The 12,799-nt window shown below is 44.8% G+C and overlaps 1 protein-coding gene across 1 annotated transcript in view; it reads right to left on the bottom strand.

The window, feature by feature from the left end:
- Nucleotides 1-4,342: 4,342 nt before the first annotated feature.
- PPTC7 (PTC7 protein phosphatase homolog (S. cerevisiae)) overlaps nt 4,343-12,799 on the bottom strand; it is a gene marked incomplete at its 5' end in the record, with an annotated part of 8,955 nt that continues 498 nt past the window's right edge. The window contains 4 exons of the mRNA XM_010009993.1: nt 4,343-4,424; nt 5,643-5,772; nt 7,676-7,799; nt 10,109-10,307. Coding sequence (XP_010008295.1) covers nt 4,366-4,424; nt 5,643-5,772; nt 7,676-7,799; nt 10,109-10,307 — 512 coding nt within the window. The remainder of the gene's footprint in view (nt 4,425-5,642; nt 5,773-7,675; nt 7,800-10,108; nt 10,308-12,799) is intronic.

Raw genomic sequence — 12,799 nt, 5'->3', positions numbered from 1 at the left:
TGCCATGAAGCATTTGAACCTAAAGACTATTGGGGGTTGCCTTGAAAGATAAAAGAGTGTTTGATGGGGTAACAGTGGAGCTGTTTCTGGTTCTAGAAAGTTTAGCTGCTGTTCTGCAAGTTAGAACTTGATGGAAACTCTTTGTATTCTGAGCTGTTGTGGTAAACAGCACTTCATGAGTAACTGTTTGGAGTGTGGGGAGTGGAAATCCCCCTCAAACGGTGCCTGTCTCTTTTCATGCAAGACAGATCCATGGAAAAGGACAGAACTCAATCCCGAGTACTTTGTCACTTAAGAGTTTACTCACTGTTCCTGTTGGCCACCAGCACAGGTCATCCTAAACCGTTACCTGCTGTTCTAGTGTAAATTCAGGTCACGACTGACCAGGTTGGGGTTCGTTACGTGTTGGGTAGGAACAGCTTCGGCTGTTCAGCGCCTGTTCCTGCTGCTGGAGAACTCACCACTTGAAGCTGCTGTTGTGAAGTTGAGTGCTGGAAAAACAAACCCATCCACCCACTCGAGCAGCGCCAGCCACGCTACTGCTGGGGAGCAGCCGGAGCTTTACAGGATTGGTGTGGAACTGGCATTTCACTGAGGCATTTCAGTGTTGTAGGAATGCATCTGAACCAATAAAGGTGATGTTCAAGAGGCTTCTGTGTTTCAGACTCTCGTTATTCTTTTCCCTCCCACTGCTTCTTCCACCACAACTCGGTGGCGGTGTTCCCAAAGTTACTCTGGGATAAAATACCAAATTTCCCGTGAAGATTCCTGTGAAAGCCCACTTCCATTCACACAGGGATTTGGGAATACCAAGTGAAGGTCTAAACAAGAGCCCTACACCCACAGCGGTGGCTGCAGGTCCCTGTGCCACCACCGACATTACTGCATTGACAAACAGAGGGTTTGCAGTCGACTTTACTTTAAAAAGCACATTTTAGTATAAATACTATATTTATTAAATATCTTTACAATTCATTTAAATGTATTTACAGAACTATTCCTGCATAAGTTATACCTCAGACATGAAATTCACATAATCGCCTCTTAGGTAAGCATAGATGATAGTCTCATTTTAACAACAACAAAAAAGCATCCTCATTAGATACAGACTCAGATTTGCTTCATTATTTCAGCCATCTTTGTGAGAAACTGCTTCATACAGCCCCTTCCTACCCACACAGCTGGGGTTTTCCACAGGGAAGGGATGTCCAACACCAAGAGACGGAGGTTCTATCACCAAACCCTCCACATCTTTGCCAAACCCTCACCTCTCCCTTCTCCTTGACTCACTGTAACTGCCTGGTCCCAAGGTCTGTATTTTGGGGTTTTTTTAAGCCATTTAACCTTCACAGACACCAAAAAAAGGACGTTTAGAGGGAAGCCGGATGTCGCAGGTCTCCCAAAGATAGCTGTAAAAGGAGCAAGGAACCACAGTTTACCATTCACCACGTCTCAGCCCTGGTTTGCCCAAACACCCGCCAGCTCCGGGTGTTGCGTGTTACTGGCATGTAAAACTCTTCCTTTTCCTTCAGCTCATCGCTCCTGATCCACCAGCTCCTGACCACAACCAGAAACCCTCCGTGCAGCTGGGAGTCAGCCCGCGCTCCGCTCACGCACGCTTCCATGGCATGAACACCCTTCTTGTCTGCTCCTCTCGTGAGTAGCCACAATAAGCTAATTCCTAGGAAGTGTTACTGCTTCATGCATCGCTTACAAGGATTTTGATAGGATGGGCCCTGTCATTTCCTTTTCCATTAAATTTGTTGTGCGCAGACAGCTTAAGTTCATAGGAAGAAATCAGGTTTGATATGTTTCGAGTGCACATCTTAAAAGAAAGGAAAAAAAACCAAACCCCAAAACAATCAAGCATGTGATAAAAATATCAATTCTTTATAATACAGTATTGCTTTATAAACAGATGGAAAAGCTATAAGCTTTACTGGTCTTTGGTGTGTCCGGTGAGGGATTAACTCATGATTTGTGAATCAAAACCCAAATTTGTTCTTAAGAATAAAAAACTATAATCACGGTGTGATACGAGGCAAACGGGTTTGCGGAGAGTGCTCAGCTGCCAACGGCTTCCAATCGGGAATTCCCGATGCCAGCACCGCAGCCGCAGAGCACAGCACAAGGGGACGAGCGCCTCCGCCATCCGCTCCGCGAACGTCTCCCCGTGCCTACCTCTAGGAAGCAGAGAGGGGAAAAACTACCGAGGGCTGGGGATGAGCGTGCTGAGAGCGAGGGGTGAGAGTGCAACAGTCCGGGTCTACAGGGGCACCGCTTGGAGGGAAGGGGAAGGGAAAGAAGAATTGATCAAATCTGCTCTAATCAAGAAGCGCGACAGTAAATACTGGAGAGTAAAATGTAAAAGACACCCAAGATGTGAGAGAGAAACGTCCCTCCCAAACGCGAGAAACAAAGCCCTGTGCTGCAGCGTGGATACATTCCTTCTAGGAGACAGCCGGGAACAGCTTGTTCCGTTGTAGAAAGCAACGAGGACTGACAATTTGTGCAAAGTTATCCACCACTCACTGTTCCAGGTAGCACAAAACTCAGTAATTCTTCTTCATTAACATCATCCTCCCCGTACCCTCACCAAAATCAGATTTTGGTCAAGTTAGGGTGGTTAAGGCATTTTGACAAGTAATTACAAGGTGATGTAAAATCCATCGCTAACGTGATGCCAATTTAGGAATAGCAGATAAATTACTGAAGAGCTTCCAAATTAATCACTTATTATAACTGAAATGCCTGTTACAAGCATGACGCATTGAAATATAGTAAAATGACATGTACATGGTACATGTTAAATGACCTTAAATAAAAGCTTGACATAGTTACGCAAATATACAGTACAAGTCCACAAAAATTCTTTAAACAGGTTGAGGTAACCTCAAACTTAAACAGTTTTAATACAATAAACCAGGTAGTAAAAAATCTCCTCTGGAGAGCAGGTAAGATTACTTACTGACCAAGTTTAACTGCACTCACCTAAACAGCAACATTACCCGACTTTTTATATATAAAAACATGGCTTTAATTTATTTCTACAGACTTTTCTACCAGCAAAAAAGTTAATGGGAAAAAAAAAAAAACCAACCAAAAACCTGACCAAAAATATATATATCTTTACAGCTATCAGCTTGTTTTGTATGAACCTCAGGAAAGGAAAAGGAAAGCTTGCTGGAAGAGGGGGGAACAAACGGGAGCTACGGTCATTCGAAAGGAAATGTCGTATTGCAAAGTGGCTGTTAGAGAACTGTAAACATCATTAAGGTTCATTCCCCAAACCCTAAACTTGAGTTACTGAAATGTAAGTTTAGCTGATTATTCATTAATAGGTTCTGTACTTCCTGCTGCTGCCACAGCAGAAGCAGAGAGAGGTGCTCGTCTGCGAGTCAAAGGATCAACTGGACCTCAGTGGGTGCAGCACGTTCTGTTCTACACGAGCGAGTGGCAATTCTGAACACAAATTAAGCTTCGGTAACAAGAGCATCAGCTGCCAGAAGCGAGGGCAGGGTTGAGGATGAGCTGTTCTCTCATCACGCCACACCGGTGCGACGGGCAAGGACCTCGGCTCTGCCCTGCTCAGTTTGCTGACACCGAGTTAGAATTTGTACTTAAAAAAAGAACATGAAATTAAATGAAATTAAAATTCTCCACAGCCCAAACACCCCGATACCAGGCCCATTACGGACAAATGATCTGCAGAACTTCTTAAGATCACAGTTAAAGCACCTGAATCACAAAACACATTTGCATCCATAGAACTTGAACTAAGTATGGATTTTTGTTTTGGAAATCCCGTACTAGAAAAGGCTCCTAAGGCTGACACCATGGATGGCAAGAGCAGGATGTTTACAGCAGTTAGAAATCTCCTGAAAACTGGAGCTTAGAAACACGAAACCTCAGCTATCACTGTAACAAGACTAGGCTTATGAAACTGTGTTCTGTAACATACCCTCTAATGAATAGTGAACGTTTCTAGTAAGTAGAGTAATATGCCCTCCTGGAGAGGTTGTATCTATTGAATCTAGTTTGAAAGATGAGAAACCAATTCTACTCCTTTGAAAGGAAGTCACATTTCAAATGCAGTAACGACGTGGGATCGATCCTCCCCCTTTTTACGGACAATGATTAAGCTCTGGGACACATGCTTTTCAAGCCTTGAGCTTCTTCATTTCTTGCTGGCAGACAAAGACCAGTGTGCTAGGAGAGTGGTTCTTCACAAGGGCTTCAGGCCACGGGCTCGAGAACCGGCTGCCGAGCTCGGCTGCGAAGGAAGGAAGGAAGGATCCTGCCAGCAGGAAACCGGGTGTGGGGCTGGAGCTGGGGGGGCGAACGGGGGCTGCCGCTGCGGGCAGCTCAGTCTGTGTACTCGGCTACTATAGACAGAAGGACGGTGATGTCGTCTGGTTTCCCCCCTGTAATGGAAGAAAAGCAGAACTATTTCATCCAGCCACAGCAGTCACCTCAGAATCCGAGACATTCCCCCATGGAAAGCTCTTTTATTAGAGATAGTTTAAATCCTGAAGAACTGTTTTGTGTAGACACAGGAGCTCTGCTTCCTCCACCTCCTTTTGAAACACAACTGAGGGTAGCAGCGACACCTGACACAGCAAAAAGCACTCTCCTTTTGTGCTGTGGTGAGAGCACAAGCTCTTAAAAGGAGCACAGAGGCCTCACAATCGCCGCCAGCCAGCAGAGCAGAAAGCCTGGTTTCTAGCACACTGTGAAATGAATGTACAAAACCCCAACATCCCTTTGGTACAAGCAACCTGCAATGAAGATCTGCTCAGGAATTTCTACTGTTGACCAAACACCTCTTCTCCAGCACTGTATTACTGTGTATCTTTCTAGAAGCCACTTAATGTTTTTAGCAGTCACTTTTCAAGCCTAAACAGCTGCAGGAATCCACTCAAATCAGAAACAGCTCAGAGGTATCCTGTTAGGCAGGAACACGGACCAGTCCTGTGGACTGGGGAGATCTGCAGCTTCATTACTGAGTGACTGAGCTTTGCAGCAACGTGGAGCCCAAGCTTTACAGCTACTGTCTCTACCCTTAGGAAAGGCACTTAAGACTCTTAGAATCACAGACCGGTTTGGCTTGGAAGGGACCTTAAGATCTTCCAGTTCCAACCCCCTACCATAGGGATGAGGATGGGGCTGCTGACGGTGCAGTACAAGGGTCAGAAACTTCAAGCAAAAAAACTAAATCAAACCCCAAAGAGTGGGCAGCATCTTGGCTAAAAAGCATCAATAATGAAACCAACCCCAAAACCCACCCCCACAATCCAAGGAACAAGCAGTTTCCTCCAGAGCCTGGAGAGCTCCTCTCAGGCAGGATTCCTGGGGCAGGAGGGTACGCATTAGATTAAAACGAAATGAAATAATAATGAGCACGTTGTGTTCTCTGTGCTCCAGCTGCTTCCCACAGGAGCTTCCCCACAGGAGCTTCCCATGATCTATACCAAGAGCTGGTGTCCTCGCCAAAGCCAGCACCCCAGTGCGGTGCTCCCCTGCCGAGCACATTTCCCAACACTCCGTTCTCCTGTCGGATTTTTGGGACAACAGAACTTCACTGTGCTCAAGAGCTCTTCAAGATAGCGAGAGTGGGAGGAGGAGGGAAAAAAACACCTTACCTCTCACATTCAACCCATTGTCACATGCGAACTGTGCGAACGGCGACATGTAAGTGGGATCATATGCCAGCTCGTGAGCTTGCTCAGCAATGCTTCTCGCAGTCTGCTGTATGCTCTCATAGTTGGAGTTCTAAATTAAGGGGGAAGAAGAGTTTATTCTTACAGGAATAAGGCCCACGGTGTTGGTAACTGTTCTGCCAGTGCATGTCAGTGTTAGGGATCCCTGAATGCCAGACCCCCTCCGTTCTCAGATTAGGGCACCTTCTCTTGCAAATGGAACCCTCCCCATCTTTTAGGCTTTCCAAGTTTGGGTTAGAACTGCAAAGCGTCTCAATTGAAGGCCAGAGCTCATGCTCCCTACCAGATGAAGACTTAGTTTGGGGGGATTTACAGAACTTGGAAGCCTAACACTCAAAATGAACAGTCTCACCTGAAGGAAAGGGGTGTGTGACAGCTCTGCTCACAGCTCACACTGTAAGAGCCGTCCTTCCCGCACGGAGTGGGCTCTCCTGAGGTAATTATGTCTTCCCTTGAATACAAGTCTTACTTCTCTGACCCTCTTACCCAAACCAACAAGAGCACACGTGGGGGCAAGGAGAACTTTAGAAGTTCGAGGAGAAAAACCATCCTGAGGACACAAACTTCCACCGGCTGCATTTTAAGTGCTATTTTTTTTCCAGTTTCAGTAACTCTGCTGCTTTACTCCAAGACTTTCCTTACTCAAGAACTCAACTTCTCTTACTCAAGCCAACACGACACAACCACCACTGCTCTTTTTGCCTGCAGCCATTTCAAAATGCCTTGTCACTCCAAGAGTTGTCCCCGCAGTTTGGGGAATTAGCAGGCATTTCCATGATTAACGTTTGGCTCAACCTCACGGGGAAGTTCGGTGCCTTTCCCAAACGCGCCAAAAGGTGGAGCTCAACTTTCTTTCTTCCACAAGGGAATTCCACTTCCAGCACCAGCCTTGGCCAACCTCGCCTTTGCACAGGCAAGAGGAAGGCAGGAATACAGTGATCAAGAGGTAGGATCTGGCTATAGTGTAAGCAAGAGCCCCAGAGGTCAGTGACCAGCCCACCAGGGCCTTCCAAACCCTGACACACCTCCAGTGCTGTCACTACCTCCACTAACCAGACAAAGCCTCTCCCACAGCTTGTGCTCACGTGTTCCGTTTCAGACCCAAATAGTGCACTGAGAAGAGGGGACAGTGACAGTGGGGACCACAGAGAGGGGGAAACATGAGCCTGCCTGATGTGCAGAGGCCTTGGAGACACTGTGTCTGCCAGGACCCGCTGCCTGACACCACCTACCACTTATGTAGCTGCAGGGTGAGAGCAGGCAGAACCTTTCCAAAACCACACTGTAATTCTACACGTTAACCTGCTCTGTGTTTCATGCAAAGGAGTTTCCTCAGGGAGCTTATACATATTGATATCTCCTAAGTAGACTTTCTGTAAGTAAACAGCCTTAAGCTAAATATTCTCATCCAAATTAAAACATTTGAATGTATTTTTGCTATTTAGAAAGACCATTTGTGGTCACTAACCTGGAAAAGTTGCCAGGAAATATTTTTTTTTAATGGAACATTATCTTGGAGCACACGTAACTCACAATTCACACAGCTCATACTGCTTCACAGTGACTGTTGATAACCCTTCAGAAAAGCTTCACGTTATTTAGGAGTATACAGCTCACCCCCTCAAATAAGCCCTGAGAGATGCTTCTTCAAGTACAGGTAAAATACAAGGTCCTGTTCCTGAGCATCTCCCCTCCTCCTTCCTCCTCTCCATCACTAGTCAGTGACCTGGGCAATTTATGCCCAAGCTGCTGCTTCTGGATTCAGCCTGGGTGCAAATCCAAGAGATCCCTCTCCCCTGCTCACACAGGGGAAACTGAAAAGTCTCTGTATGACAGCACTGTGTGGTGGGTCTTTTACATAAAATACACAAGTTACATGCATAAAAAGTAATGTTTGTAACTATAAGGGATAACCAGTGCAAAAGACATGAGAGATTCCGAATACACACGCTTACCTTCAGCTTTTTCAACTCCTGCAGAATCATGTAGTCAGGCATGTTGTCAAACAGTCCATCTGTTGCAGTCAAAATAATGTCTCCAAGTTGGACGTCAAATGAAGTACTGTCAGCAGCATCAGGGCTGTGAAGATGACAGATATGTTAGAGGAAAGGACTCCAGCTTTCACCAAGACACCAAGTGATGTCAAACAAACCCATCAACAGCTTTTGTAATTCACTACTCTTACCTGTTTTTCTGCAAAAGGAAGAAATAATCACTAACTGTGGAGCTTTAGCACCGGGATGGCTTGTCAAGAAAGCTACAACAGAGGAGCTGTGACTGCAAACAGGTAACGTTCCAGCTATCACACAAAGGATTTGCATTTAGAATTCCCAGATGAACAATCCTGCAAACTAATCTGCTTCACAAGTGGATCTCCATGGAAACCATTAAGTAGAATGGCAGCTCAGGGCTTCCTCCCCACTCATCTGAAGTATGTAAGAGGGCTCTACTCGAAAGGCCAATTCATAACAGGAATGGCCAAAACACTTAAGGGCTCTGAATCACTTTCTAATGCAATGGGATATGAAACACCCCTGGAAATGGCTACCAGGAGACCACAGCCAGTTGGTCTGCTCACACGCAATACCTTACACAACACCAAGAGGAGAAAATACCCAGTTTCACCATGGATATTGCTGCCAAATCTGATTCTCAGGAGCAGGGCAGTGACAAACCCTTCATTCTTAAAAGATTCTTCAAAGATCTTTGTTGTGGCCGATGCCATTTGGCTGTGCCAGAAAGCAGAAGAGCTGCTTTGCTTGGCTGATGTGTAGCTTCAGGAAGGCTGACAGAGTGAAGATTGCCTATGCCCATAGATAGCCAAATGTAACATTTAACTGGGACAACAGATGAAAAAGAAGGTGCTGCAGAAGCATTTAGACAACATCCATGAATACTAATTAACATCAAGAACAGAGCAGAGCCAGAGCTATAATCACGACTCAGAACTGAAGTGCAGGAGCTCATTTATCTTGCCTTTCCATACTGTGGGATGACTCACACTGCTGACTCCAGTGGACATTATCAATCTTCCTTGTGCTTTTGGGTTTTGCCTTGCCAGGAAGGACACACAAACTCAGAAAAATTAAGATTTTTCTTTCTTTTACAGCTCTGGAACTCCAAACGATTGTTTCATTTCAGCCAAATGAAGAGGTTTGATTAAAGGTTCTAATTTCAGAGTGCTGCCCCAGCTTCCTCTCTGCAGTCTTATAATGAAGTAATAAAGCCACATGCAAGAATGGTCAGGAGTTTCAACAACTTCACATTTGCAAAAAGAACATTATCATCTTGGCACTGAAGTCACAGCCCTCACTGCATCAGCACTGGTGTTTCACTGAATCATTAGGTTGGAAAAGACCCTCAAGATCATAGAGTACAAACCTTGTACAAAAAAGATAGCTACTGCATTCCCTACATAGTGTGGTCTCTCTCTGAAGATCCTTGTATGCAGAAGAGATCTTTATCATCTCCTTGTATTCGGACAAAGAATATCATAGAATCATAGAGTGGTTTGGGTTGGAAAGCACCATAAGATCATCCGGTTCCAACCCCCTGCCATAGGCAGGGACACCTCCCACTACACCAGGAAATACATCACTTCAATGAGTGTGTAAGTATTATTTGAGAGCTGAATTTTAATACATATTTGAAGGTTGGGGTTTTTAATTCTTATTTAATATTACTGGCGAGACTTCACCAAGTCAGAGGATGGATCAGCCTGACATTCTTCGGGGAAGACACAAGTACAAGTCTGCCTCTGAAACAACTCATTTCTGTGAACAGATTGTCCTTTCCTAATACTCTCATTTCCCAGCTTGGTGTTCTGCCAAACAGGGTTTTTTTTTTTTGCTCGTTTTGGTCAAATACAATATGCTGTGGGAAACTCAGCTATTTGGAAACACCAGTTAGAGTCACACGTCCCTCTGCTCTCTTCAAGTACTTACTACCTCAGTGCCAAGCTATCTAAATTAGCCTACTCCAGACCAGCATCAGGAGAGGACAGACAGGGACTGGGGATGAAAGCTCCTGGCAAGATAAGCCCCTCATGCAGGACAACGGGCTTTAGGGAGCAGCCTTACTGAGCAACAGTAAGATCCATGGGAGGATCCCATGGATCAGAACATGCCACAGACTATGGGAATATGCCACCATGAATCATCATCATTAGCTCCATAAATTCAGACTGTGCAACAGTCTGTGAAGCGCAAGGTGAGAAATGCCCACAGTACCTCAAGACAGAGGCAGGTATAAGATCCTCGGATAAGACACATGCTTAAATCCCACGTGCTACACTGCACTATACACAGAGCACCACAGCAGCAGAACTGCAACCTTCCGGAGCTGACCACGTACATGGATTAAAGATTTAAGTTCCTCTCCCATCTTACCTGTCACTCAAGACAACGCCTTCTGCTTCTGGTGGAGCTATGGACAGTTGGAACGGAGTGTTGAAGTAATGCTGCTGCTCATCGGATCGATGGACAACTTCTCCTCCTCTGACTACCAAAAATCCAGAGTCTCCCAAGTTGGCTGTATGTAAACGATGACTTGTCCTGTCCAGAACGACTATGCAGGCTGTGCTGCTTCCTGCAAACAGAACACGGTAACTGGAGTTGGCCTTACAGAAACTGCTTTCACTGCTTCGATTCACAGTCCAATTATTCAAAGCTTACAAATGAGAAATGGAAATCATAATGCCAAAATTAATATAAAGATAGGAAAATGCTGGAAATCTTCACAACCCAACCTATGATTTTTGCATGGAACTTACTTTTCCTGCTCTGATTTTGGTAAACACATTATGCTGACAAATACCTGTTTTGTTCCACTTTATTTACAGTTTTCCACCCCAACATATGTCAGCACATTCTGCTATAGGACTGGATTTACACAAGTCACATAAAATACTGAAATTCCAAAATCATTGAGATAATAGAATTCCAGCAGCATCCATACAATGCTGGGTGCTCTCCACACAGTTTCACTCATCAGCTGTAAATAAACCACGCCAAGTAAAAAACTGCTTGCAATTAAGTATTAGGTGTTATTGCATTACTCTTGGCAGAACAGCAAAATGCTTTTCTTCACAGCATGGCTCTGGAGAGCTATCTGCATGTTTAAAAAACATTAATCCTCTCACGTCTTCAGGATACCAACTTCACAAGTTTAAAGGAAACATGGTTCAGAAACAAATGCTATTCCAGGTTCAAGCAGGACAGAACAGAAACGTATCTACTTGTCAACCATGCTCAGAACTATCCCAGCCATGCTTGAGGGCACAGAGGAGTTCTTGATTCATTCACTGAGCAGAAGCCACCAGCTGTGCTTGGTTGCAAGCCACAGACACAACTGTACTACAAAAATACCCACACACACCTCCGCAGCAAACAGCAATCACTTAATTTCAGCACAGAGAACAGCTCATCCACCAAAAGAACATTCACTCCTGAAGATGATGACATACAGCTAAAGCTCTTCTTCTTGACTTCTGCCTCTAAGTTAAGTCTCCATATCACCAGCTGGTAAATACTCTTCACCTTCTATCCTAACGTCCTTCCTGTAGGGATTTCTTTCCCGTAGGAGCGTCCAGCTACATGCTGGACAGACCACAGGCTTGCAATGAGCTAAGTTTATGATCAGGCTTGCACAAGTCCAGCTGGCTCTAGGCATCACCTACTCCAGATGTTTCCCTTCCTAACACAGGGAGTTCACTGCAATACACTTGCTCTTAATTTGTTCTCTAGTGAATACAGAGGATCTTCTCCACTCTTACTGAGTGGCAAATCAAAGCAGTATCTTGGGAAAAATTCAGATTTTATATGTGACAGCATCCGAGATTGTTCTGCAGTGCAAGAATAGCGTTTAATTAAATGCCACAGTTCCCTCCCATTTCAGTTTTATCTTAAAATCTTTGCTAGATTCAATTCTGATGAACTACATGTCAAGACTTGAAACACGACAGCAAGGAAAAGTTAATAGCCTGAAGAATCCTCCTTAATGAAGTCCTCTCCCTTCTCTCTATTTTAAATAAACTCTAAATGCTCATTGCCACGGTAATTCCAGGGTTTTGTTTCTACTTCCAAAAATACTGTTCTCTGTTAAAGGAGAAACACCAAGGATCATTAGTTCCAAATTCTAACTCTATTAGCAGAGTGTAACCAGGAGGCCATGTGTGGAATGCAGATCTTGTGACTCAGCATATGCTGCTTTTCAGCATTCGAAAGGTCAAGCCAAGCAGTGCTGCCTCCGTCTACAAAGCCGCTGTGAGAGCTCTCACCAGTGGCCCACTTTGTGGATCACTTACAGCTACATCTGCTTTGCACAAGTAAGCACTGCTAAACACACAAAATCCTAAGGTAATTACCGACCACTGCTATTTTAGTGATACTTAAGGTCACTTCTGAGGTTCCAACCTATTCTTTAGGCATATAATGCCAGAACATCTGTTCCGAAGCTCAGCACACAAGTTAAATATAGCTTACACAGCACTCCCCTGGCATAGAACTTTAAGGTCAGGTGAGAAGCATGTGTATCTTGCAGGGTGACGCTTTCTTAGTGCATAAGAGGTCACATGCCCTTTAGAAAAGTATCCTGTTCTCAAGGCTGTCAGCAGAGCCCAAATGTTGCCTCTCTATCTGCTCACCACTCCCAAGACAGTTGGATGCCCTGCCTAAAATCAAGTTTGACAGAGAATATGCCAAGCATCTACTTGAGTTTGCTTTCCAAAAGGCCTGTAATGAATCCCCCACAAGGAATTGTAAAAATATTATACCGTACCAGCGATTGTACGATCTAAATGACTCCAGCCAACCAATTAGATTTAAAGTTCATTGGACATACAAGGCAACAGAAGCAGTAAGGCAAGGAATGAGCAGAACCATGTCTGATTATCATCAGAAAAATACTTCTGCTTGCATAGCTTTAGCAAAAAGCCACAACCAACCATCAGGAGTTTTCAGTAGAGAACAGTTATTTATACACATGTAACAGAGCAGGAGTGTACATGCTGCACGTGTGCGAGTGCCTCCTACTGCAAACCCTCTGCGAGCGCTGCTGAAGAACCACCCTTCACACGCAGG

The sequence above is a fragment of the Nestor notabilis genome, unplaced genomic scaffold (assembly GCF_000696875.1).
Source record: "Nestor notabilis isolate BGI_N333 unplaced genomic scaffold, ASM69687v1 scaffold19882, whole genome shotgun sequence".
NCBI lineage: Eukaryota > Metazoa > Chordata > Aves > Psittaciformes > Psittacidae > Nestor > Nestor notabilis.
The sequence above is the reverse complement of the archived record's forward strand: the minus strand, read 5'-3'. Positions and strand labels throughout refer to the sequence as shown.